The sequence below is a fragment of the Salmo salar genome, chromosome 10 (genome assembly GCF_965601325.2).
Source record: "Salmo salar chromosome 10, fSalSal1, whole genome shotgun sequence".
Taxonomy (NCBI): domain Eukaryota; kingdom Metazoa; phylum Chordata; class Actinopteri; order Salmoniformes; family Salmonidae; genus Salmo; species Salmo salar.
The window spans coordinates 24010993-24035755 of record NC_138300.1 but is presented as its reverse complement, the minus strand read 5'-3'; the positions used below and the strand labels follow the sequence as shown (position 1 = coordinate 24035755).

Genomic DNA, 24763 nt, shown 5'->3' with positions numbered 1-24763 from the left:
AAGGAAATTGGTCAATTGAAATAAATTGATTAGGCCCTAATCTATGGATTTCACATGACTGGGCAGGGGCGCAGCCATGGGTGGGCATAGGCCCACCCACTGGGGAGCCAGGCCCAGCCAATCATAATGAGTTTCCCCCCCCACAAAAAAGGGCTTTATTACAGACAGAAATACTTCTCAGCACCCCACTCCCTCTCCTCAGATGATCCCGCAGGTGAAGAAGCTGGATGTGGAGGCGACTTATGGTAGAGAAATTAACATTCAATTCTCTGTTGAACATTCCTATAGTCGGCATTCCAATTGCACGCTCCCTCAAAACTTCAGACATTTGTGACATTGTGTTGTGTGACAAAACTGCACATTTTAGAGTGTCCCCAGTACAATGTGTAATGATCATGCTGTTTAATCTGTTTTTTTTTTATATGCCACATCTGTCAGGTGGATTGATTATCTTGGCAAAGGAGAAATGCTCACTAACAGAGATGTCAACAAATTTGTGGATAACATTTGATAGAAATACGTTTTTTGTGCATATAGGACATTTCTGGGATCTTTTGGTTCAGCTCATGAAACATGGGACAAACACTTTACATGTTGCGTTTTTATTTTTGGAGGCTCTGTGTCCTGTTTAACTTCAATTCCCAGAAAGCATTGTTAGCATTTCACTGCTCATGGCATCAAGCTTTGTGGGACCAGCTTAAGCGACTTCAGTTGTGACACGGTGAAGCAGCTGCTGTAGTCAAGTAAGACTGAGGAGGGGAGCTCTTTCCCTACTCTGTCGGACAGTCGTTCATTTGTTTGTGATTTCTAGTTTGCTTTGACTATAAACATTTCCGTTGCTCAAATCTGTCTTTGAGTCAATGAGGAAGCGTCCCGTTGCCCGCCAGGGGTAGATCAACAACAGATTAGCGAGAAATGCTAGCAAGCTACCTTTGGGTTGGTTGTAAGCGAGAGATTTACGGGTTTGTTCGATCACAGTGGAAGAGAACCGAACGTAATAACAGCGGAGAATTGTAGAGATTTTGTGAGGGGAAACGAGTGAACAAGCAAAAGGTTTCTGGGAGGGTGGTTTAAGTATCTAGCTAGCTACCTTTTATATAAAAAGCTCTAGATAGGTATTTTAAACAGATCGTCGCGGAATATGGCTCAGCATGGACATCATCATGTAGCCAGTTCCCAAAAAGCACTCATGCTAGAAATGAAAAGTCTTCAAGAGGAGCCAGTTGAAGGGTTCAGGATAACTTTAGTGGACGAATCGGACTTGTACAACTGGGAAGTTGCTATATTTGGACCACCAAATACTCACTATGAGGGAGGTTATTTTAAGGTGAGTATTCAATTGCTGAATATTTAACAAGATCGCTAACTAGCTAGCTATCAAATCACTCACTGTCGCGCTGTTTTGTCGCTCCTCATCGCACGAATGTGCTTGGGTCACCAGACTGATTATATATGTGCCTGGTCAGTGTTCACTCTTGTCCCAAACTAGAAGTTAATGTCTACTGTAGATACTGTAACAGTATTACTTCTGTAAATGTTACGGAGGTAGCAATTGTGCTATATTTTGTCACCTTTGTTTGAAGTACCTAACTATTGAAAACTGTATGACAACCTCGAACCAGGCCTAGTTTGCTGAGTTGACCAGTTGAACACAGGTGGCTGGTGGGACCTTAACTGGGGAGGATGGGCTCATAGTAATGGCTGGAATGGAATGATATCAAACACATGGTTTCCATGAGTTAATACCATTCCAGACAGTTATGAGCCGTCCTACCCTCAGCAGCCTCCTGTGCAGCTGATCTACATCTGACAACCAACAAAACATGTTCTGATGTCAACAGATAACTTGAAGAAATAAACATTGCCAAATTATATCACTGTAGCCAGTCAGGCAGAATTAACAGCGCTGTTCGTTTTAAGTCTATGTTGCCATTGCTTTATTGTTCATACATTGACAAACAAGACCTATCTATGTCCATGTTTTAGCCCTAAATACCTCCCAATAACGTAATAGGACTTCTTTCTTATTGGAATTTAAATTTTGTCAATCATTGCCGAACGCATGTTGTTACTCTATGACAATATATCACATCCAAAGCCACATTTACTTTCTGTGGTTGTTTGAAATGTATCTCAAGGGTAACACACATTATTGATATACAGCTGCTAATAATGATAAAGACCAATTAAGTAGACCTAATTTATTATGTATTGTAGGTTCCTATGACAGGTTGGTGGCACCTTCATTGGGAAGGATGGGCTCTTGGTAATGTTGGAGTGGAGTTAGTATAATGGTATCATGTGCATCAAACACATGGTTTCCATGTGTTTGATGCCATTCCATTTACTCCATTCCAGTCATTAATATGAGCCGTCCTCCCCTCAGCAGCTTCCACTGGTTCCTATAATACGTCAAACTAAACCCAGTTCCTTTGTTTTCATAGCTAAGCAATAGCAGCGGAGAGCATTGTCCAACTTGTTTTTGTTGTAATCACCCAGTACAACACACATTTTATCCTCATTATTAATCAAATCCAAGGTTGATGCAAGAGTATCAATGAAACTAAAGCTGAAGAACAGGCAGGTACTTTCCACAGGTGCTGGAGTTATAGGCCAAGTCATTGGAAACAGAGAAGAAAATGCTGCACACTGCTGCTCATGCTCCCAGGTGATATTTAGAACAACATTTTGACCCTTAGGTCTTCATCAGGCATCCATGGGAGCATGAGCGTCAGTGCAGTGTTTTCTGTTTATCAATGAAACTACCAATGTCGGAATCGGGTGGCCGACTAATTTCATTTATGTCATTGGAAACACTAATCTAACTCTTTTTATTCAGATACCTGCTTCCAGTCTTGTTTGGGCAGCACAGTAGGCTAAGCTTGATCTGTGCTAGCTAGGAACATGTGTATTGTGGGTGCTGTGTACGAGATTGGATTGTTGGGCCAGGAATGCAATGCTTGACTGTGAAATTACACAGCAGACCTGTGACTCATTGGTTTGTTGGAGACGTTAGAGGAAACAGTTTCCACGTTCTGACTTAGACCCTCCCTGTCTACACAGGTTAGACAAACCCTCTGTGACATGCTGCTTGTGCTTATTTATTGAAAAGAGTCTAACAGTGACGTAGGCAGTGGTGTAAAGTACTTAAGTGGCGGACTCACTAAACACATGCTTTGTTTGTAAATGATGTCTGAGTGTTGGAGTGTGCCCCTGGCTATCTGTAAATGAAAATGGTGCTGTCTGGTTGGCTTAATATAAGGAATTTAAAATGTGTACTTTACTTTTGATGCTTAAGTATATTTAAAACCAAATTTATTTTACTCAAGTAGGATTTTACTGGGTGACTTACACTTTTACTTGAGTCATTTTCTATTTATGTATCTTTTACTTTTATGTATGACAATTGGGTACTTTTCCACCACTGGACGTAGGCCTATTCAAACCCAGAGCAGCACGTTTGCATCAGGGTGCAACTCCTCTGACTGTACATGTGTCACCAAACAAAATATTAATGCTAGATTGGCAAACTGAAACTAAAATACAGTAATAAAATTGGAAAGTGGAATAAACCTATACCATTTTTCCTGCACAAAGCTCTCTCTCACCCTCCATTTGGCAAATCTGACCATAATATCTATCCTCCTAATTCCTGTTTACAAGCAAAAACTAAAGTAGGAAGAACCAGTGACTCACTCAATATGGAAGTGGTCAGAGGAAGCAGATGCTAAGCTACAGGACTGTTTAACTAGCACAGACTGGAATATGTTCCGGGATTCATCCGATAGCATTGAACAGTTTATCACATCAGTCACCGGCTTCATCAATAACTGCATCGATGACGTCATCCCCACAGTGACCATACGTACATACCCCAACCAGAAGCCATGGATTACAGGCAACATCTGCACTGATGTAAAGGGTATAGCTGCCGCTTTTAAGGCGCTCATCACGAAGCTAAGGACCCTGGTACTAAACACCTCCCTCTGCAACTGGATCCTGGACTTCCTGACGGGCTGCCCCCAGGTGGTAAGGGTAGGCAAAGACATATCTGCCACTCTAAACCTCAACATGGGGGGCCCATCAGGGGTGCGTGCTTAGTCCCCTCCTGTACTCCCTGTTCACCCACAACTGTGTGGCCAAGCACGACTCCAACACCGTCGTTAAGTTCGCAGACGACAACGTGGTAGGCCTGATCACCGACAACAATGAGACAGCCTATAGGGAGGAGGTCAGAGGCCTGACAGTGTAGTGCCAGGACAACAACCTCTCCCTCAACGTGATCATGACAAAGGAGATGATCGTGGACTCAGGAAAAGGAGGACCGAGCACGCCCCCATTCTCATCAACGGGTCTTTAGTGGAGCTGGTCTAGAGCTTCAAGTTCCTTGGCGTCCACATCACCAACAAACTGTCATGGTCCAAACACACCAAGACAGACGTGAAGAGCGCACTACAATGCCTATTCCTCCTCACTAGACTGAAAAGATTTGTGATGGGTTCTCAGATCCTATAAAAGTTCTACAGCTGCACAATCATGAGCATCCTGACTAGTTGCATCACCGCCTGGTATGGCAACTGCTCGGTATCCGACCGCAAGGCGCTACAGAGGGTAGTGCTTACGTCCCAGTACATCACTGGTGCCAAGCTTTCTGCCATCCAGGACCTCTATACCTGGCGGTGTCGAAGACTCCAGCCACCCTAGTCATAGACTGTTTTCTCTACTACCGTACAGCAAGCGGTATCGGAGCGCCAAGTCGAGGTCAAAGGCTCCTTAACAGCTTCTACCCCCAAGCCATAAGACTGCTGAACAGTTAATCAAATGGCTACCCGGGCTATTTGCATTGACCCCCTCCTCCCCCTGTTTATTATCTATGCGTAGTCACTTTACCCCTACCTATATCTTACCTCGACTAACCTGTACCCCCACACATTGACTCGGTACCGGTACCCCCTGCATATCGTTATTGTTAACTTGAAAAAAAATGTTTTAACTTTATTTAGTAAATAGTTTAACCTACAATGCAGTTAAGGGATTGTAAGTAAGCATTTCACGGTAAGGTCTACACCTGTTGTATTCGGCGAGTGTGACAACTCAAATTTGATTTGTTCTCAGCCGTGGTAGGGCCTGCAGCCTGATGTAGAGTGACAGGGTGGCAGCAGCACTGCAGCCTGGTCCTGGGGTGACCCTGGGACAGGGACAAGAGGAGCCAAGTCACCTGGCCAGAGAATTTGTCCTGGCAGGGACAGAGGGCAGAATGACCAGTGCCTGGGCTGGAAGCTCAGGGGAGATCTGCACTGCCCATCAAGACGCAGTCTTTTCTACATAATCACTTTGTCACCTCCATCTTCATATTCTCTCTTCTATTTGGGGACTACATTGTCTTCTCCAACCCTTCATTAACACACCAGCAATTCCATTAGCTGTCCCTGGCAACCTTCCACTACGACAGCCAGCCAACCCTTCACTCTCATAGTCAACAACACATCCCTCAAGCAGAGTAGGCCAAAGACTGCCCCCTTTTTTTCTTTGAACAACAGAGCCTTTCAGCTTTGAGAAGTGCATGATGTTTTGGTTGGAGTTCAAAGGCTGTCATGACAAGAGGAATTGCTCTAGCTCTGCTACTTCCTTTTGAGTGGCATCATCCATACACTTCCTCAACCATGAGGTCATCTACATATTGAAGCGTGAGATTTCTGCCATGAATTACACTAGCTAGAAAATATCTTTAGAAGTAAGCTAAGCTTAAGCCTATCCCACGACAGTGTTAAGAGCCTAGGTTAGTGGAATGTCAGCACTGATGAGGGTGACGGGAACCACACTTGGTGTGGTTGAGAAATGCAAACCCCGACCCTTCGAGAAAGACATTTTATTTTTAGATTTCCATCCAGTGTTTTAATGGTGTATTTCAAAATAAATGTTGCACAATACAATTTAAAAACCTCTTGGTCATGTCAGTCACTCGCAAAGTGGAGAGCACACTAGTTTCGTTCAACGTAACATGATGTAATGTAACATTGACAGTAAATTGAGACAAGCAGTATTCAGGACCTGGCTGTGACTGTGGTGGCAGTCTCCTGGCCTCAGGCTGGTGATCGGAGGAGGAGGCCTGCACGGAGCTGGGCTGTCCTGTCTGGGCTGCTGGAGTCATGTTTCCTCCTCTGGCTGCCTGGCTCTGTCACACAGAAATAAGAGCTGGGAGTAGGAGTGAGAGAGATAAAGGGAGAGCGAAGCAGTGCCATTCCTGGCCCCGCTCGGGCTGGTCCCCTGGGGGCCTTGTGAAAAGCAAGCATGCCATGAAGTGAATGGGGGCCCATGTAGAGGTAGAGTCGGACAGTACACCTTCCAACAGTCAGCCTCATCATGATCATGTGCTTACATGTTCCTAGCCTGGGATAAGAGAACTGGGCCCCATTTGATAGGCAGCCTGTTTCAGCTTTAGCTTTTTTCAGAAATAGGCCAACATTGGACAAGTTTAGTATATTGCTAGACTGAATCAGGTTGAATGAAAGGCACTTGCAAATCCAATGTCTCTCCTACATGGATAAATCACTAATTTTGCCTACTTCCATGGGAATTAGACCTACCAGTAATGCTTTGTATCAGAAAAGGTGAATTCTTGGTGCCTTTGGTCCACAGCACATTTAGTTCACTCATTTCTCAGTGAGCCTAATAGTATTAGATTTGTGCAGCGTTGCTGCATTCTTGTCTTCTAATGCTAAAGATCTGGGTTTTGGCATGGCCTGTCAAGTTTGTTGGCAGCCTCTGATTAGGCAAATTGTGTTTGAAGTGGACTGTTGTTCAGTCTTGACAGTGGTTCTGGTGTAGTGTACTCTGCCTGTGCCAGTACTCCTCTTTCTCCTCCTCCTCCTCTCCCCCGCACTGAAAAGGTTTTGTTAATGAGGCAGGACCCTGTTGGGTCTGGGCAGGATAATCTACAGCACCTCATCTCGTACACGTGTTGTAGACTAGAATGTATGTGTGTGCGCGGCGCACTGCTGTTCTCAAGGACACGTTCCTTTTCATTCACACTGAGCAGCCAGGAGAGAGGGAGGGAGAATAGGAGAGAGAAAGAGAGCACCTGGGGACTGGTAGAAAGGGGGGTCTGCAGACAGGGGAAGGTGGTGCGTTGGGAAGAGCATAATGATTCGTTTTGTTAGGGTTTAGCTTGTTTTAGCTGACCTGGTTTACTTTGCCCTGATTCCAACCTCCCTCAACAAGGTGTGTTTGTTCTTCCTGACTGGCTTTGCCACCCAAGTGTTTAGGTCACCATCCAAGACAGATTTTAAAAGAGTAGAAAATGTGTCCGTTTTATTCTTCATTGCCATTTTGCATCTCCACCTGCGGGGGCAAATTGAATCCACTGCCCTGCTCCAGTGTCAAGGTTAACTGTTTTAAACCGTTTCACGTTTTAACCACGGAAACTCTTCAAGATGCAGTCCAGGATCCTAAGCATTTACAAATGGAATTCTAAACATATATGAATTGCACCCCCCAAAAAAAAGTGTATGTGTCATACGAAATGGATGATGTATTACACAATTGTGCACAATTTTCAGGAACCATTTTGCCTCTTGAGGACTACTTTCAAAACTACTGGCTGAAATTATACCAAAGCTGTGGAGAATCACTTTAACTCTGTTCAAATCCTATGAGAAGGAGAGTGTGGCAAGAGAGAGCATGCTCAAACAAACACGGCCTTGGTAGGTTACTAGGTAGATGCTGAGCCTAGCAGTTCTGCTCTAAATATTCTTGCTTTCCCTGTGCCAGCCGCTCCTCCTCCCCCTGCCTGGCTGACTGAAGCAGCAGCACGTCCTCCCAGTTCTGTACCTGTTACTGGGTGATACTTAAAAGCAGCTGCTGCTTGTTTCCACAGGGCTCTCAGGAGAACCTCACTTCAAAGAGACATGGAGCTGAGCAGCCAGTAGAGGAGAGGCTGGGTGTGTACTGAGGAGCTCCGTTCTGGGGCTACGGGCTAGGGTGTGTCACTGTGGCATGGCTATGTGATATGAGAGACAGTCGAGCCTCGCAGGCATGGAGGAGATATTTATAGAGGAAGAGTGTGTAGCGTTCAGAATTAGGGAGAGAAATGGAGCAAATGTCCCTATTCTGAGCCTCTCTTGTTTGTTTGGCTCCTCCTTGGGGTGCTCTTGATGAGGTAGGCATGGTGCAGCAGAGGGAATGAGCAAGGCCAACTTTTTAAGCCCAGTCACTCCACTGCCCTCCCTCTCTCTATTTCTCTCTTTGTGTGTGTGTGTTGCTCTCTCGCTAGGCTTGGTGTCAGTTTTGCAGGCAATTCAGGGGATTCAGCTCTCTCTGCTGCCATGGAAAGTTCCCTCCCTCCCTGCCTGTGAGTGCAGCCTGCCTGCCATGGGCTGTGTGAGTGGCATGCAGGGCGACAGAGCCTAGTCAGTGCTCTCTGTGGAGGACACACCCTTCCTCCCTCCTTTTCCTGTTTCCCTTATCTTTCTCTCTTTCTAACCAAGCCTGGATCAGCCATTTTCTATGTTTTTTATTTAACTCATGCAAATAAATAAAGCCCTGAGTTATGTTGGTTGGGTGTGTCTTTTTTTGTTCCATTCATATGATCAAGTAGGCTATTTTGGGCAGAGTATGATCAAAGACAGACAGTACAGTATGAAGATTGGGTAAAACTGCTACTCCAATAGAAATCACACTTCTAGGTGATGTCATGGTGACGTTGGCTAGCTAAGCTCATGTGTAGAAACATGTCGTGGGGTCTAGTGGTCGTCTCGTCAGAACTGCGCATGTGCAGGCTGTCAAATCAAAGGCACTCCTGAAGTTGTTTTGGACTAATTCAAATTTGTCACTTTCGCGAGGTTGGTGTAATAACATGTTCAACTACTTTAGACAATCTAGGTTGTGGCTTCTAGATTTTAAGAAAATGAAGAACTACAGAATGCTTTTTCACTTCTCAAACCCTGGCCTGGTCTGCTTGGTCTGTTTCAACGGCGTTCCCGGAAGTCTTGCGATGTTGTGCCTCTGGGTTTAGAAGCTCTGTGGTATGAGTTTAAAAAAAAATATATATATATATATATATATATATATATATATATATATATATATATTATTGAGATCTATGTTGTGGCTCTATGTGGGCAGAGAAAGTGTTAAAGGCCCCTTATAAGGCATGTGGTGAAATGCACTACCCCCTTTTAATAAGCCGATTGCTTGAATATTGTACTCGGAGCTCACCTTACGGAGCTCTGCAGTACCACTGGTCCTCACTGACTACTATGCTAGCTGGAGCTAGGCTGCTATGTAAGCTACAAGGCTGTTGTTGCCTGTCTCTCTCGCTGTCTGTATGTGGAGTGTTGGCGTGAACCCCAGTCATTCTGGACCCGAGCCAGTTCGGAGGCATGGCGCCAGACTTTGAAAGCAAACAGGATTCTATTCGGCCTGTCAGGGTTTCCACTCTGGACTTGTTGTTGTATGACCTGGTAGATATGGCAATGTCTTCCTGTTCAATTTACTAGTCACTACTGGCTCGTACAATGCAATCAGCATTAGGCCTAAGTAACAGTGTAATGTTAGTGGAGCCATAGGCTGGTGTGGAGTTTCCCCCCCCCCCCCCCAGTACATGTTCCCACCCTCCCCAGCACACCCAGCCCCCACCCGCTCCCCCTCATGGCAGTTGGCTCAGCATGGGGAGCACCAGCTGAGTGTGGGCAGGGGGTGGCAGAGGGTGAGGATCAGCAGACTGTGTGGTGCATGTGCCTGCCTTTGTCATTAGTTTATGTGTGAGAGGTAAAGAACAACCCCCCCCCCCCCCCCCCCCGGTGAACGGTAGGGGTACCATCCTCTACTCGCCACTGGGATTCAGTGTGTGTGTGTGTGTGTGTGTGTGTGTGTGTGTGTGTGTGTGTGTATGTCAGCTGAGTAGGGGGCGACTAGAGGGGGTCTACTGGGGGGATGGTGAGTAGTGGCTTGTCTGTGGTGATGAGCTGGGAGACAACCCCAACAATGTCAACCAAGCACACAACACAATCACCATGGGCTTTTCACTCAGCCTATACGAACTACACAGAACGCTACCACACAGAGCCTGGTGAATCCAGTTACACACTCATTAGTTAGGCCTGTGCTGTTCACCATCTATGATTGAATTTACACAGCAGTCTGGTTCACTTCAAAACCACCATCTGTATTTAATGTTGTTGGCTAGATGATCCTTACTACTAAATACAGCGTGGACACAGTATCACCACATATCAGTTTTGGATTACATTTAGAAAAGACAATAAGATGAGGATATTCTGTCTGTCTGCTGTTAAAGCACCAAGCTCTGGAGTCAATTAACCAGGGGATTCCATATCCGTCAGTCGGTCTGCTGTAAAAAAACAGAACTCTAACTATTCACCCGTTTTATTAAGCTGGTTATCATTGTGAGAGATCCGTTCTCAACGACATACAGTACCAGTCAAAAGTTTGGACACCTACTCATTCCAGGGTTTTTCTTTATTTGTACTATTTTCTACATTGTAGAATAGTAGTGAAAATGTCAACTATGAAATGGCACATATGGAATCATGTAGTAACCAAAAAAGTGTTAAACAAATCAAAATATATTTCAGATTCTTCAAGTAGCCACCCTTTGGCTTGATGACAGCTTTGCACACTCTTGGCATTCTCTCAATCAGCTTCATGAGGAATTCACCTGGAATGCATTTCAATTAACAGGTGTGCCTTCCTAAAAGTACATTTTTGGAGTTTCACTACAGAAGATTGCCCTATTTGGTAAAAGACCAAGTTCATTTTATGACCGCTCAAATAAGCAAAGATAAATGACAGTCCATTATTACTTTGAAGACATGAAGGTCAGTCAATCTGGAAAATTTCAAGAACTTTGAAAGTTTCTTCAAGTGCAGTCGCAAAAACCATCAAGCGCTAAACTCTCTTATGAGGAACGCCACAGAAAAGGAAGACCCACAGTTACCTCTGCTGCAGAGGATAAGTTCATTAGCGTTACCAGCCTTAGAAATTGCAGCCCAAATAAATGCTTCAGAGTTCAAGTAATAGACACTTCTCAACATCAACTGTTCAGAGGAGACTGCGTGAATCAGGCCTCCATGGTCGAATTGCTGCAAAGAAACCACTACTGAAGGACATCAATAAGAATAATAGATTTGCTTGTGCCAAGAAACACGAGCAATGGACATTAGACCGGTGGAAATCTGTCCTTTGGTCTGATGAGTCCAAATGTGAGATTTTTGGTTCCAACCGTTGTCTTTGTGAGACACAGAGTATGTGAACGGATTATCTCTGCATTTGTGGTTCCCACCATGAAGCATGGAGGAGGAGGAGGTGTGGGGGTGCTTTGCTAGTGACCCTGTCAGTGATTTTATTTAGAATTCTAGGCACACTTAACCAGCATGGCTACCATAGCATTCTGCAGCGATATGCCATCACATTTGGTTTGGGCTTAGTCCCACTATCACTTGTTTTTCAACAGGACAATGACCCAACACACCTCCAGGCTGTGTAAGGGCTATTTGACCAAGAAAGAGAGTGATAGAGTGCTGCATCAGATGACCACATTCTCCCTGACCTCAACCAAATTGAGATGGTTTGGGATGAGTTGGACCGCAGAGTGAAGGAAAAGCAGCCAACAAGCGCTCAGCATATGTGTGAACTCCTTCAAGACTGTTGGAAAAGCATTCCAGGTGACGCTGGTTGAAAGCCAAGAGTGTGCAAAGCTGTCATCAAGGCAAAAGGGGGCTACTTTGAAGAATATAAAATATATATTGATTTAAACGCTTTTTTGGTTACCACATGATTCCATTTGTTATTTCATAGTTTTGATGTCTTCACTATTATTCTACAATGTAGAAAATAGTAAAAAGAAAGACAAACCCTTGAATGAGTAGGTGTGTCCAAACTTTGACTGGGACTGTAAGTAGAAAGGTAGCCCTAGCTGCCACTCCAATGTCTATGGCATGACAACATAGGGGAGTTGGCTAAAGCACATACTGATCGGGTACCAAACTAAGACGGGCCTAAATAAAGTAGCCATGACAAGGCATTTGACCAGAGGTATTTTCTTACACCTTATTCAACTGGCCTCTACCTCTTGCATCACTAATTGATGTGCACTTCCCCCTCTCCTCTCAGGCTCGGATCAAGTTCCCCATCGACTATCCCTACTCTCCTCCGGCCTTCCGCTTCCTCACTAAGATGTGGCACCCCAACATCTATGAGGTAAGAGACAGCACAACACTGTCATTGTTACACAATCACCTCTTTTTTTGGGGGGGGGGGGGGGGTCCCCTATATACTAGTCCAATGTCCCTTTCTCTTGATTCCTTTGATTCCTTTGATTTGTTATCTTCTATTAGAACGTTTTAATTCTTTGCTGCTGTCTTATCATTTGGCAATTCAAATGTATTTATATAGCCCTTCTTACATCAGCTGATATATCAAAGTGCTGTACAGAAACCCAGCCTAAAACCCCAAACAGCAAGCTATGCAGTTGTAGAAGCACGGTAATGGCCTAGGTAGTGCGTTTTATAGATGGTTAATGTATTGCTGGTAACTGACGTGTGCGAGTGTTTCTGTAGAATGGGGACGTGTGTATCTCCATCCTGCACCCCCCTGTGGACGACCCCCAGAGTGGAGAACTGGCTTCTGAGAGATGGAACCCCACGCAGAACGTCAGGTACACAGCAACTCTCTCTCCCTCACACTGATCATTCTCTCACTTCACCGCTTTTCCTCATCTTTGAAATGTGGTTGACTGTTAGTAACAATGTGGAATTTATCAAACACTTATTTTTTACACATTGATTTCATTACGTTTACTGGTTTCCATGTTTTTTGTCACTCACTCACTCACACATACTACTACTACTACTACTACTACTACTACTACTACTACTACACACGGTCACAGACACTACTACTACTACTAAATCTACTACACACGGTCACACACACTACTACTACATCTACTACACACGGTCACACACCTATTATTACTACTACTACTACTACACACGGTCACACACCTATTACTACTACACACGGTCACAAAACCTATTAAAACTACACAAGGTCACACACCAAATAATTACTACACACGGTCACACACCTATTACTACTACACACGGTCACACACCTATTACTACTACACACGGTCACACACCTATTACTACTACACACGGTCACACACCTATTACTACTACACACGGTCACACACCTATTACTACTACACACGGTCACACACCTATTACTACTACACACGGTCACACACCTATTACTACTACACACGGTCACACACCTATTACTACTACACACGGTCACACACCTATTACTACAACACACGGTCACACACCTATTACTACTACACACGGTCACACACATACTATTACTACTACATCTACTACATACGGTCACAGACACAAACTCAGCAAAAAAAGAAACATCCCTTTTTCAGGACCCTGTATTTCAAAAATAATTCGTAAAAATCCAAAATAACTTCACAGATCTTCATTGTTAAGGGTTTAAACATGCTTTTTCAATGAACCATAAACGATTCATGAACATACACCTGTGGAACAGTCGTTATGACACTAACAGCAATTAAGGTCACAGTTATGACAACTTAGGACACTAAAGAGGCCTTTCTACTGACTCTGAAAAACACCAAAAGAAAGATGCCCAGGGTCCCTGCTCATCTGTGAGAATTTGCCTTAGGCATGCTGCAAGGAGGCATGAGAAGGCATGTGGCCAGGGCAATGAATTGCAATATCCGTACTGTGAGACGCCTAAGACAGAGCTACAGGGAGACAGGACGGACAGCTGATCGTCCTCGCAGTGGCAGACCACGTGTAACAACACCTGTAAAGGATCGGTACATCCGAACATCACACCTGCGGGACAGGTAAAGGATGGCAACAACAACTGCCCAAGTTACACCAGGAACACACAATCCCTCCATCAGTGCTCAGACTGTCCGCAATTGGCTGAGAGAGGCTGGACTGAGGGGTGGAGGCCTGTTGTAAGGCAGGTCCTCACCAGACATCACCGGCAACAACGTCACCTATGGGCACAAACCCACCGGCTCTGGACCAGACAGGACTGGCAAAAAGTGCTCTTCACTGACAAGTTGCGGTTTTGTCTCACCAGGGGTGATGGTCGGATTTGCATTTATCGTCGAAGGAATGAGCCTTACGCTGAGGCCTATACTCTGGAGCGGGATCGATTTGGAGGTGGAGGGTCCGTCATGGTCTGGGGCGGTGTGTCACAGCATCATCGGACTGAGCTTGTTGTCATTGCAGGCAATCTCAACGCTGTGCGTTACAGGGAAGACATCCTCCTCCCTCATGTGTTAACCTTCCTGCAGGCTCATCCTGACATGACCCTCCAGCATGACAATGCCACCACGCACAGAACGAGCAGTATGGCTGATTTCCTGCAAGACAGGAATGTCAGTGTTCTGCCATGGCCAGCGAAGAGCCCTGATCTCAATCCCGTTGAGCACGTTTGGAACCTGTTGGATCGGAGGATAAGGTTAGGGCCATTCCCCCCCCAGAAATGTCTGGGAATTTGCAGGTGCCTTGGTGGAAGAGTGGGGTAACATCTCACAGCAAGAACTGGCAAATCTGGTGCAGTCCATGAGGAGGAGATGCACTGCAGTACTTAATGCAGCTGGTGGCCACACCAGATACTGACTGTTACTTTTGATTTTGACCCTCCCTTTGTTCAGGGACACATTATTCCATTTGTTAGTCACATCTCTGTGAAACTTGTTCAGTTTGTCTCAGTTGTTGAATCTTGTTACGTTCATACAAATATTTACACGTTAAGTTTGCTGAAAATAAACGCAGTTGACAGTGAGAGGACATAACTTTTTTTTCTGAGTTTACTACTACACACACACACACACACACACACACACTGTCACACACACGGTCGGATATATCATTTGTACATTGGGTCTCTTTGGCAGCGCGGCAACTACAGTAGCATCACGTGTGTTTGCCCAGAGACAGAGAGACCACGGGTGTGAAAAAGTTGGAGTGTAGCGAGAATGCTGTGTACAGTCATATCACACGCTTTGACTCGTTGCCTCCCTCGTCATTTGAATCATTCATTCAGCTGTTGCTGCCTTCGTCTCTGCCATGTTCGGTACTGAGGTGCAGTTTGCCTAGACGACGCCACTGGACACCATCAGTGGACCTGTCTTCTTTTGTTTATTAACCAGGTGTAGGCTTCCCCTGAGCACGACAACAAACTAGGGATTTGTTCTTTAATGTTTAAATGGCCATTTAAAAAAACAAAAAGAAAAATCATAAAATGACAAATTCAGATATTGTCCTGCGTATGACTGCTTGGGTACAATGCAGTTCAATCTACTGCAGTCCTGGTTACTTACCAGACGGCACTCACCTCACTGTTGTCTCCCACTCAACAATGCTGTTTTAGGTTCTCTGCTGTCCCTCTCCTCCATGACCTCAGTTGTCAGTACATGGGACTTCATGTCCCACTTCTCATCAATATGATGGCTTGTTGCAGTGATGTATGACCGCGTGTTTATAGATGTCCAACGATCTGTTAACGCCACGCATGGTGTTTGAGAGCTCGCTATTTGTACTCGCAGAGCAATCATTTCTCCATCCAGGCCTTCACCGTTATTTGACATGGCGTCTTGTAGTCTTGCTCTAGATATGCGGTCACGGCAGGGAAGCCCATATCCTCTTCCATTGACAATGGCTGCATATCAACTGTAATCAGCCGTGTGATATTGTCACTCCGTCCTTTATCGCAAGGCTGCCAGCAACGGGTTGGGTCACGGTGCCTCCCTTTCATATGCTTCAGATGGTTAAGCATTGCACATGTACTGCCACTGTAGCTCACCTCACCTCCTCATTTAACTTCTCAGTATTGTCATACAATACTATGCTGCTGTTGATTCCCTGTCTCGCTCTGCCATATTTATATCTGTGGCAAATCATTTAAGATGCTTATCTCCTCCTACTAACGTTACAGCGTTGTTGCGTTAGGTATTTGTTACATTTCAATGTCACTTTATGATGATGATGATGATCAGAACCTGTTAGTAGTTATGTGATAACTGCCCTGTGTGAAAGTTTTTCGGGTTAAGGATGTTCTAAATGTTGTTTCAATATTCACACCCCTACAACAAACAATAGTGTCTGTTGTGTCCATCCATCACAGTGTGTCAGATTAGCTGCTGTCAGAACAGTCTGAGGTCAATCAGCCACGCAGGAGCAAATTGACTTAGCTGATTGGCTGCGTTGCCTCTAATAACCCTGGTGTTGACTCATTTCCATCTCTCTCGCTCTTTCTGTTCCGTCACGGTCTCTCCCTCCCTCTCTCCTTCACTTTCCCTCTTAGGACGATCCTGCTGAGTGTGATCTCTCTGCTCAACGAGCCCAACACCTTCTCCCCGGCCAACGTGGACGCCTCCGTCATGTACCGCAAGTGGAGAGACAGCAAGGGCAAGGACAGAGAGTATGCAGAGATCATCAGGTGGGCATACACACACACACACACAGGTGTATCATATGACGCACACACAGAGCAAGGCCAGGCACAGAGAGAGCGACACGATCATTATGTAGGCACACACATGCAGACACATTAAGGGTGAGAACAGAGGGTATACGCAAACCATCAGGTACACCCTGACGGATGTCCCTGTTATCCTGCCCTCACCATGTCTCTTCCCTGTCTCTAACAGGAAGCAGGTCCACGCCACCAAAGCAGACGCTGAGCGCGACGGTGTGAAGGTGCCCACCACCCTGGCAGAGTATTGCGTCCGCACCCGCGCCCCGCCCCCCGATGAGGGCTCCAACCTCTTCTATGACGATTACTATGACGACGAGGACCTGGAGGACGAAGACGAGGATGATGAGGACTGCTGCTACGATGAAGATGACTCGGGAACCGAGGAGTCCTGACGACCCACCATCGCCTCACTACCCCTTCCTCTCCCCCTTCATCCCCCCTTAAACTGAACTCATACTCCAACCCCCCCCCCCCCACAGCAGTGCAGCCACACCTGCACGCTAAACCCAGATGCATTTTGAAAGAAAGCTACAGATTTAGTTTGTCCATTTTGTTTCTGGTGTTTTTATTTTCCTGTCTGTGGAGTGTTAGAGCTAATGCTCTACAAATGATTCCCATGGTTTGCTCTCAATGACCGCTTGCTTTTTAAAGTTTTGGGTAAGGGCTCTGTCTCCTGTAGAGTGTATATCCAGACACCGAGGCAGTGTGGAGAGAGAGGCCTGAGCTAGTAGTGTTCATCTGAACTTGGTGACCTCTCACCTGGTTGACAGCCTTGTGATGCCGGCCTGCCTGTCACATGCTGAGGTTAAGGGGACCCCTGACATTTCACTATTGGGTCTGGGGTTGCTCACAACTGTCTGCTGAGCTCCAGAGCCTACTATTACTGTAGGAATTGGTGGTTTGTAATGGTAAGGGCATATTGCAGACAGTTGATGTTCTGATGCACTCTTTTGGAGACCTCATACATTTTAGTCATTTAGCAGACACTCTTATCCACTATTTTATGTAACCTTTATTTAACTAGGCAAGTCAGTTAAGAACAAATTCTTATTTTCAATGACAGCCTAGGAACAGTGGGTCGGGCAGAACGACAGATTTTTACCTTGTCAGCTCGGGGATTTGATCTTGCAACCTTTCGGTTACTAGTCCAACGCTCTAACCACTAGGCTACCTGTGACTTAGTTAGTGCATTCATCTTAAGATAGCTAGGTGGCACCACCACATCTCAGTCATAGTAAGTACATTTTCCTCAATAAAGTAGCAAAGTCAGTGCTAGACACCGATTTGGTTTTTATATATATTGTTGGTGTGAGGAGTATGGGTAGGGACTCTGCTGTCATAGCTTCAAAGGGAAGCTGGTTCCGCCATTGGGGTGCCAGGACAGAGAAGGGCTTTGACTTGCCCTCCTATAGGGGTGGGAGGGCCAAAAAAACCAGAGGTGGCATAGCGGAGTACTCTGGTTGAGGTGTAGGGTTTGAGTATAGCCTGAAGGTAGGGAGGGGCACTTCCTCTTGCTGCTCCGTAGGCAAGTACAGAAAGGCAGTGATCAGAGCTGGGGGGGTTTTACCCATGGCCTGAACAACTGGGTTAAATACACAGCTCCTAACTCTGATCACTACCTCATGGAATTCCTCACCACTGATCACTTAAAGATGGGAGTTGAGGAATAATTGTCTCAATGTGTGTATATGCATGTTTGGGTGGTGGGTCATTATTTTATTCAAATGTAGTGCAGGAATGCTTTGCTACGAGAAAATGTTTGCATTATCTCAACATCAGTCCCTATGGCAAGTCTGTAACAGTGATGTCTTGCACATAAGCGATTTTGAATTAGCTGATTTGCTTAAACTCCTCAGTCACTTTACCAAACATATGTCTGTAGAAGTGCTTGCAACGGAAGTGGCTCCCTCACACAAGATTTGACACATTAAATAGAAACTATTTAACAGTATTTAACACAACCCCACGTTTGTGTTGCTTCAGTAGTGTGTAAATGCTCATTCATCGTTACGCCTTGACTATTTGATGGGAAATTTGAGAGAAGGGCATTTCCCATCGTAAGAATGCTAGGTATGTGGAGTGTTGAGTTTTAGGTCATACAGCCATCCCACTAGCATGACGGTGTCCAGCTCGGTATAGGGCTGTAGGAAAACACTTGATTCCCATATACTCCGTTATAACTAAGTTGAGTGGGCTTCTTTTGATGTAGTCTTCTACTTCAAAATGAATAAGGTGTGAGCAACTGTTTTTTCCCCCTTACATGTACTTAGTGCTCTGATTCTTGACCTTTTTGTTTTAAACACCATATCATGGGGGTTATTCATTAGACTTAGTAGTACATTTACCACCATTTATTTTTTCAATTCAGAAACATTTAGTTATTCTACTGTGTTTTTCCAATAGAGGAAAATAGGTGATTTACTGGAAACAAATGTACTTTTTGTGTTAACATCTTGAGTATAAAGCATGTATACATCAATCTAATCAGGAATTTTTAACTGTTTTTACATTCTACATATGGCTGTTGCGTTTCGTGAACAACCCCCATTTTGTTTTAAGGAAGTGGGATTTCATTTTGAGAAGTTGCCATTTTCATAATCTACTGTATGTTTCCTCCCAATGTGCTACCTTCCTTCCCATCCATACAGACTTTCTTTTTGGTGGTGGCATCACCGAGGGACCCCCGATGTTAGTAAGGAAAACAAAACCACAAACTTTTTCACATCGAAGTGAATCTCACCACAGCCTCTCACTGCGTGTGGACAACTGTCCCCCCCAACCTATCACCTCTGCTTCAAAGACTGTATACAATCTGGATATTTTGACCATCACTTAATTTTTTTCTTGTTTGTATTTTTTATTTTATTTTTGGTTTGTAAATCTATTTAAAACCAAAATAAAGATCTTTCTTAGAAGTTTGAGGTGTTTCTTATAGCAGGAGTAAATGGATATATTATAATCGACTGTTTATGGTGTAATATATTTTCATTGAATAATGATCATTGAATACGATTCTTAACTCGCAATTATTCATTAAATGCATTTGTTTTGTGTTCTCTTTATAGATACAGTGGGGATGTATTACCTGAGGTAAGACTGTTCTCCCTCGACTCACTCTTCTTCTTATCCAGAGTGTTGAATGTAGATTTAAGATAAGTGAAAATAACTCACTGTTAATGAAACAAGGAAAGTTGATGATGAGAGCTGTACTCTGCAGTCACCCCGTTGGGGTGGTGGAGACCTAAAGGATTTCCTGATGCTTTCCTTGACTTAAAGGAGCACATACTGAATAGTACTGTTATAGCATCTTTATTTATTCCATTCTTTATTTGTGTTCTTTTCTAGACAATGGGAATCTATGACTCGGGGATAACTCTTGAGGTAAGACGGTTATTCCTCTATTTACTCTTCTTATCCTGAGTGTTGAATGTAGAGAATGAATACACTTAACTTTAGATTAACATCACAGTCTCAGGGTCTTGATCCAAATGGTTTTAGCCATTTTTTGAGGACAGAGGTCAGTTGATGAGATTTGTACCCTGCAGTCATCGTAAGAGCTGGGGTGGTGGCGACCTAAATGATTTCCTGATGTGTTCCTCAACTAAATCATTAACAAAAACACACACTGTACTATAGCAGCTTTGTTTATTCTGTTATGTGTTCTCTTATAGACACTTGGGAATGTATCACTCAGGGATAACTCTGAGGGAAGACTGTGCTGTGTGTACTATTCTCATCTTGAGTGTCAAAAGAAGCCACTTAACTTTAGATTAACCTCAACATTCAGGGTGTTGCCCTTTTGGCCCTATTGGTTCTGGCACCCTTGTGATGTCAGGGGGTCAGGCGATAAGGAAAGTTGTCGATGAGATCTGTAACCTGCAGTCACCCTGAAAGAGTTTATCGCCACAGCCCTAACATGGTTATTCAAGTAATAGCCTTGTGTGAAGAGATTTATATTGGCCTGTAAAGGGCACTGATGTATTTTTTACCTCTAGGGGGCAACATTACCTTTCACTAGAATCTAGAGTAGATAAGTGGGGCTGTTGTCAGCTATAGTGTCGGTTTGCACATGGTTTCAATCTGCTGACCAACTGAAACCGCATTAGATTCAACAGTAAACATCACACAGACAGACAACTGAACTTTCCACCACAGTTCCATCATAACTGTTGGCAGGTTGTGCTCATTCACTTACAAAATGGCTCCTCTTGCAGTAGTGTGAGCAACAACATCAAAATAATGTGTACATCACCATTAACAAATAGCACACTGTAAAGTGAAACATCAAACAGTTTCAGTTTTGATTATCTGATGGTGTTATATGTCAATGTCCAGGCTACCTCACCTGTTGGGCATTGAGGAAGATGACCTCATCCTTGTCTGATTAGAGAGAACATGGGCCAACTGTCCATTTTGTATCTTCAGAACACACCCAGAAAGATAGAGGGAGTCACATGACTCACAAAAACACTTCTAGCGTTTTGAGGGACAGATTGACATTTACTGGGGTGTCATTAAAAAAGAAATGCCCTCCCCAACTTAATTTTTTTTTCACATGACCCTCCCCTTGTACTGTAAAATAAATTCAACATGCCCCTCATAGAGTTAACAAAAAAATCATGTTTATGACCACAAATAACTGTATCGACCCTGTGTTTTATAAACAGGGATATCTAATTCGCTACTGAAGCACAGTCGATGCCATGCAGGGCTACGGGCCTGAAGGTTGTGGGTTCGCCGACCACCACGGGAGCTCATTGTCCCTGCATGTTTCATTACTTCACTATCAGGGCTGGTTGCCGACACTGATCAGCAAGGGGGAAATCAGATTTTCAACATTTTGATGCCATATTTATAATTATGTAACATAATTTACGGAACTGTTGTCTGTAAGCCTCTGGGACCAATTCGTAAGCCCGAAGGATAGCAGCTTTAACAGTGTCCTAATTTGAACTCTGGTCGAGAGAAAAAGCGGCGGACACTTTCTGAGCTTTTCCCACAAAAACACTTTGGAGGAGCAGTGACCAAATATACTACATGGCCTTAAGTTTAAGCCTGGCTCGCAGTCGGCGTTCCAATTAATCCCAAAGGTGTTCGATGGTGTTGAGCTCATGGCTCTGTGCAGGCCAAGTTGTTCCACACTGATCTCGACAAACCATTTCTGTATGGACCTCGCTTTGTGCACGGGGGCATTGTCATGCTGAAACAGGAAAGGTCCTTCCTAAAACTGTTGCCACAAAAGTTGGAAGCACAGAATTTTCTAGAAGGTAAATTGTATGCTGTAGCTTTAAGATTTCCCTTCACTGGAACTAAGTGGCCTAGCCTGAACCATGAAGAACAGCCCCAGACCATTATTTCTCCTCCACCAAACTGTACAGTTGGCGCTATGCATTTGGACAGGTAGCATTCTACAGGCATCCGCCAAACCCAGATTTGTCCGTCGAATTGCTAGATAGCGAAGCGTAATTCATGACTCCAGAGAACACGTTTTCACTGCTCCAGAGTCCAATGGCGGCGAGCTTTACACCAGCCAACGCTTGGCATTAGGCATGGTGATCTTAGGCTTGCATTCAGTTGCTCGGCCATGGAAACCCATTTAATGAAGCTCCCGACGAACAGTTATTTTGCTAACCTTGCTTCCAGAGGCAATTTGGAGCTCTGTAGTGAGTGTTGCAACCGAGGACAGATGATTTTTACTCGCTTCAGCACTCGGCGGTCCCGTTCTGTGAGCTTGTGTGGCCTACTACTTCACGGCTGAGTCATTGTTGCTCCTAGATGTTTCCACTTCACAATAACAGCACTTACAGTTGACTAGGGCAGAAATTTGATGAACTGACTTGTTGGAAAGGTGTTATTGCATGACTGTGTGCTCGATTTTTATATCCGAATCCATTAATTTGAAGGGGTGTCCACATACTTTTGACCATGTAGTGTCTCTCGCAGCCATTTAGCAAGTCACTCAGAGTAAAATATATATCCACCTCCTTTTCGTTGAAAGGCGGTACAATCAGGCTGTTCTTACCATGATCACTCTGTTGAGGGTGCAGGATGGCCTGACTTTATTCGGAGTACTTCCAGATCTATCTCCCTTTGTCGCGCTTCCAGCTCCATCTCTCTCTTTCAATGGAATGGAATGGCATGCGCACATTCTTCTTGTTCTAGTCTGGCTGCATGTTCTCATTCCCTTTCCTTGTGCTCAAGCTCTAGTTTCTGTTGTTCCCATTTTGCCTTTAGTACTACCTCTCCCAGTTGCATGTCTATGGGATGCACTCTACCACCCGTAGAACCCTTTTCATCATCCTCCCTCTCCGGAAGGATTTCCCCCTCCACCAAAGCAGTAAAGACTAACTGTTTTGACTACTGCTTTCGAATCAGCATGTGCAACTTTGATATCACAATGCTTTGCGATGAGGAGCAGAAACCTTTTTTACATTTAAGTCATTTAGCAGACGCTCTTATCCAGAGCGACTTACAAATTGGTGCATTCACCTTATGATATCCAGTGGAAATGTAAGGTTGTCCACCCCATGTAAGGTTGTCCACAAATGCTTCCAAATTAAAGTAAGTAAATGTTTTTTATTTTATAAGCCTATGTGTTTATACAACTTTCAAAATGTGGAATGGTGCTGCTAGATCTTCAGGAGGCTTTTGATCTAGTTAATCATAGCATCCTATTTGCCAAGCTAGAGGCTCTGGGGTTGGGCAGTACTACTCTTGAATGGGCTAAGTCCTACTTGTCGGGGAGGGAACAAGTGGTTGCGGTAAATGGTTTGCCCCCGAGGCTAAACCCATAAGCTGTAGCATGCCACAGGGGAGCGTGCTAGGGCCTCTGCTATTCCTGCTGTACGTACATGAATTGGAGGATGCTTGCTCATGTCATATCACCTGTTTCTTTATGCAGATGACCAAACCACACTGGAAAGTATACTGAGTGCAGAGCTCACTAACAACAAAGACAACAAGCTGTCTCTGCACCTCTGCAAAACAGAAGGAATTCTGTTCGGGTCCAAAATGAAACTAAGCAAGTCCTCATACATCAGGGTACAGCTAGCAGGAGAGGTACTCGCATCCAAAACAGCAGTTAATTAATTAGGATGTACACTAGATGACAACCTGGGAGGGGAGGGGGAGTATGTATGGCTATTAAGTTACTAGGTAAGGTCTCTGCCACAAACACGTAGGAAGGCTAGAAGGTCTAAGCTGTTGAAAAGATATTCAAAGAAAGCGCTAGCAAATGTTCTCATCTAATGGCATTTTGACAATGCTAGCACCTCCTGGTTCGAATGCTCAACTGATCTACAAAAAAACATGTGGTTCTGGTGCAGCACATGCGGACTAAAAAGTTACAAGTATAGGCTAGCGAATTTGATTTTAATTTTGGAATATAATATACCCTATAATTAGTAGGCTGACGCATATATAGGCTACCTTTCATAATATTCCCCCTAATGTTATTAGCCCACCTCCACTTTCTCTCTCTGTTGCTGAATTCCTTCCTCGCTTTCAACAGTTAAATGAAATACTTTGTTGTCCTTATCTTACATTTACATTACATTTAAGTCATTTAGCAGACACTCTTATCCAGAGCGACTTACAAATTGGTGCATTCACCTTATAATATCCAGTGGAACAACCACTTTACAATAGTGCATCTAAATCTTTTAAGGGGGGGGGGGGGGTTAGAAGGATTACTTTATCCTATCCCAGGTATTCCTTAAAGAGGTGGGGTTTCAACACTCTGCGAATGTTGTAGAGCATGAACCTACAGGATCGGGTCACCGCCTTGATGTTAGTGGAGAACGACAGGGTGTTGTCCAGGGTCACGCCGAGGCTCTTAGCACTCTGGGAGGAGGACACAAGGGAGTTGTCAACCGTGATGGCGAGATCATGGAACGGGCAGTCTTGAATAATATAGGACTAGAATAAGATAGACTGTCTCTAACCAGAATAGAAAGAGGAGTGGGAGGCCCCGGTGCACAACTGAGCAAGACGACAAGTACATTAGTGAAGCGTCGGTTTCTCAAACTAGACACAAGTCCTCAACTGGCAGCTTCATTAAATAGTACCCGCAAAACACCAGTCTCAACGTCAACAGTGAAGAGGCGACTCCGGGATGCTGCCTTCTAGGCAGAGTTGCAAAGGAAAAGGCCATATCTCAGATTGGTGAATAAAATATTAAGATGTGAAAAAGAACACACACTGGACAGAGGAA

The 24763-nt window shown here is 44.5% G+C and overlaps 1 protein-coding gene across 1 annotated transcript; it reads left to right on the top strand.

The window, feature by feature from the left end:
* Positions 1-679: 679 nt before the first annotated feature.
* Positions 680-19466, top strand: LOC106613805 (ubiquitin-conjugating enzyme E2 R2). The gene is made up of 5 exons (XM_014216430.3): positions 680-1327; positions 12133-12219; positions 12579-12676; positions 16378-16512; positions 16724-19466. The coding sequence occupies exons 1-5, from the start codon at positions 1142-1144 to the stop codon at positions 16941-16943; spliced, it is 726 nt and encodes a 241-aa protein (XP_014071905.1). The 5' UTR covers positions 680-1141; the 3' UTR covers positions 16944-19466.
* The last annotated feature ends 5297 nt before the right edge of the window (positions 19467-24763 follow it).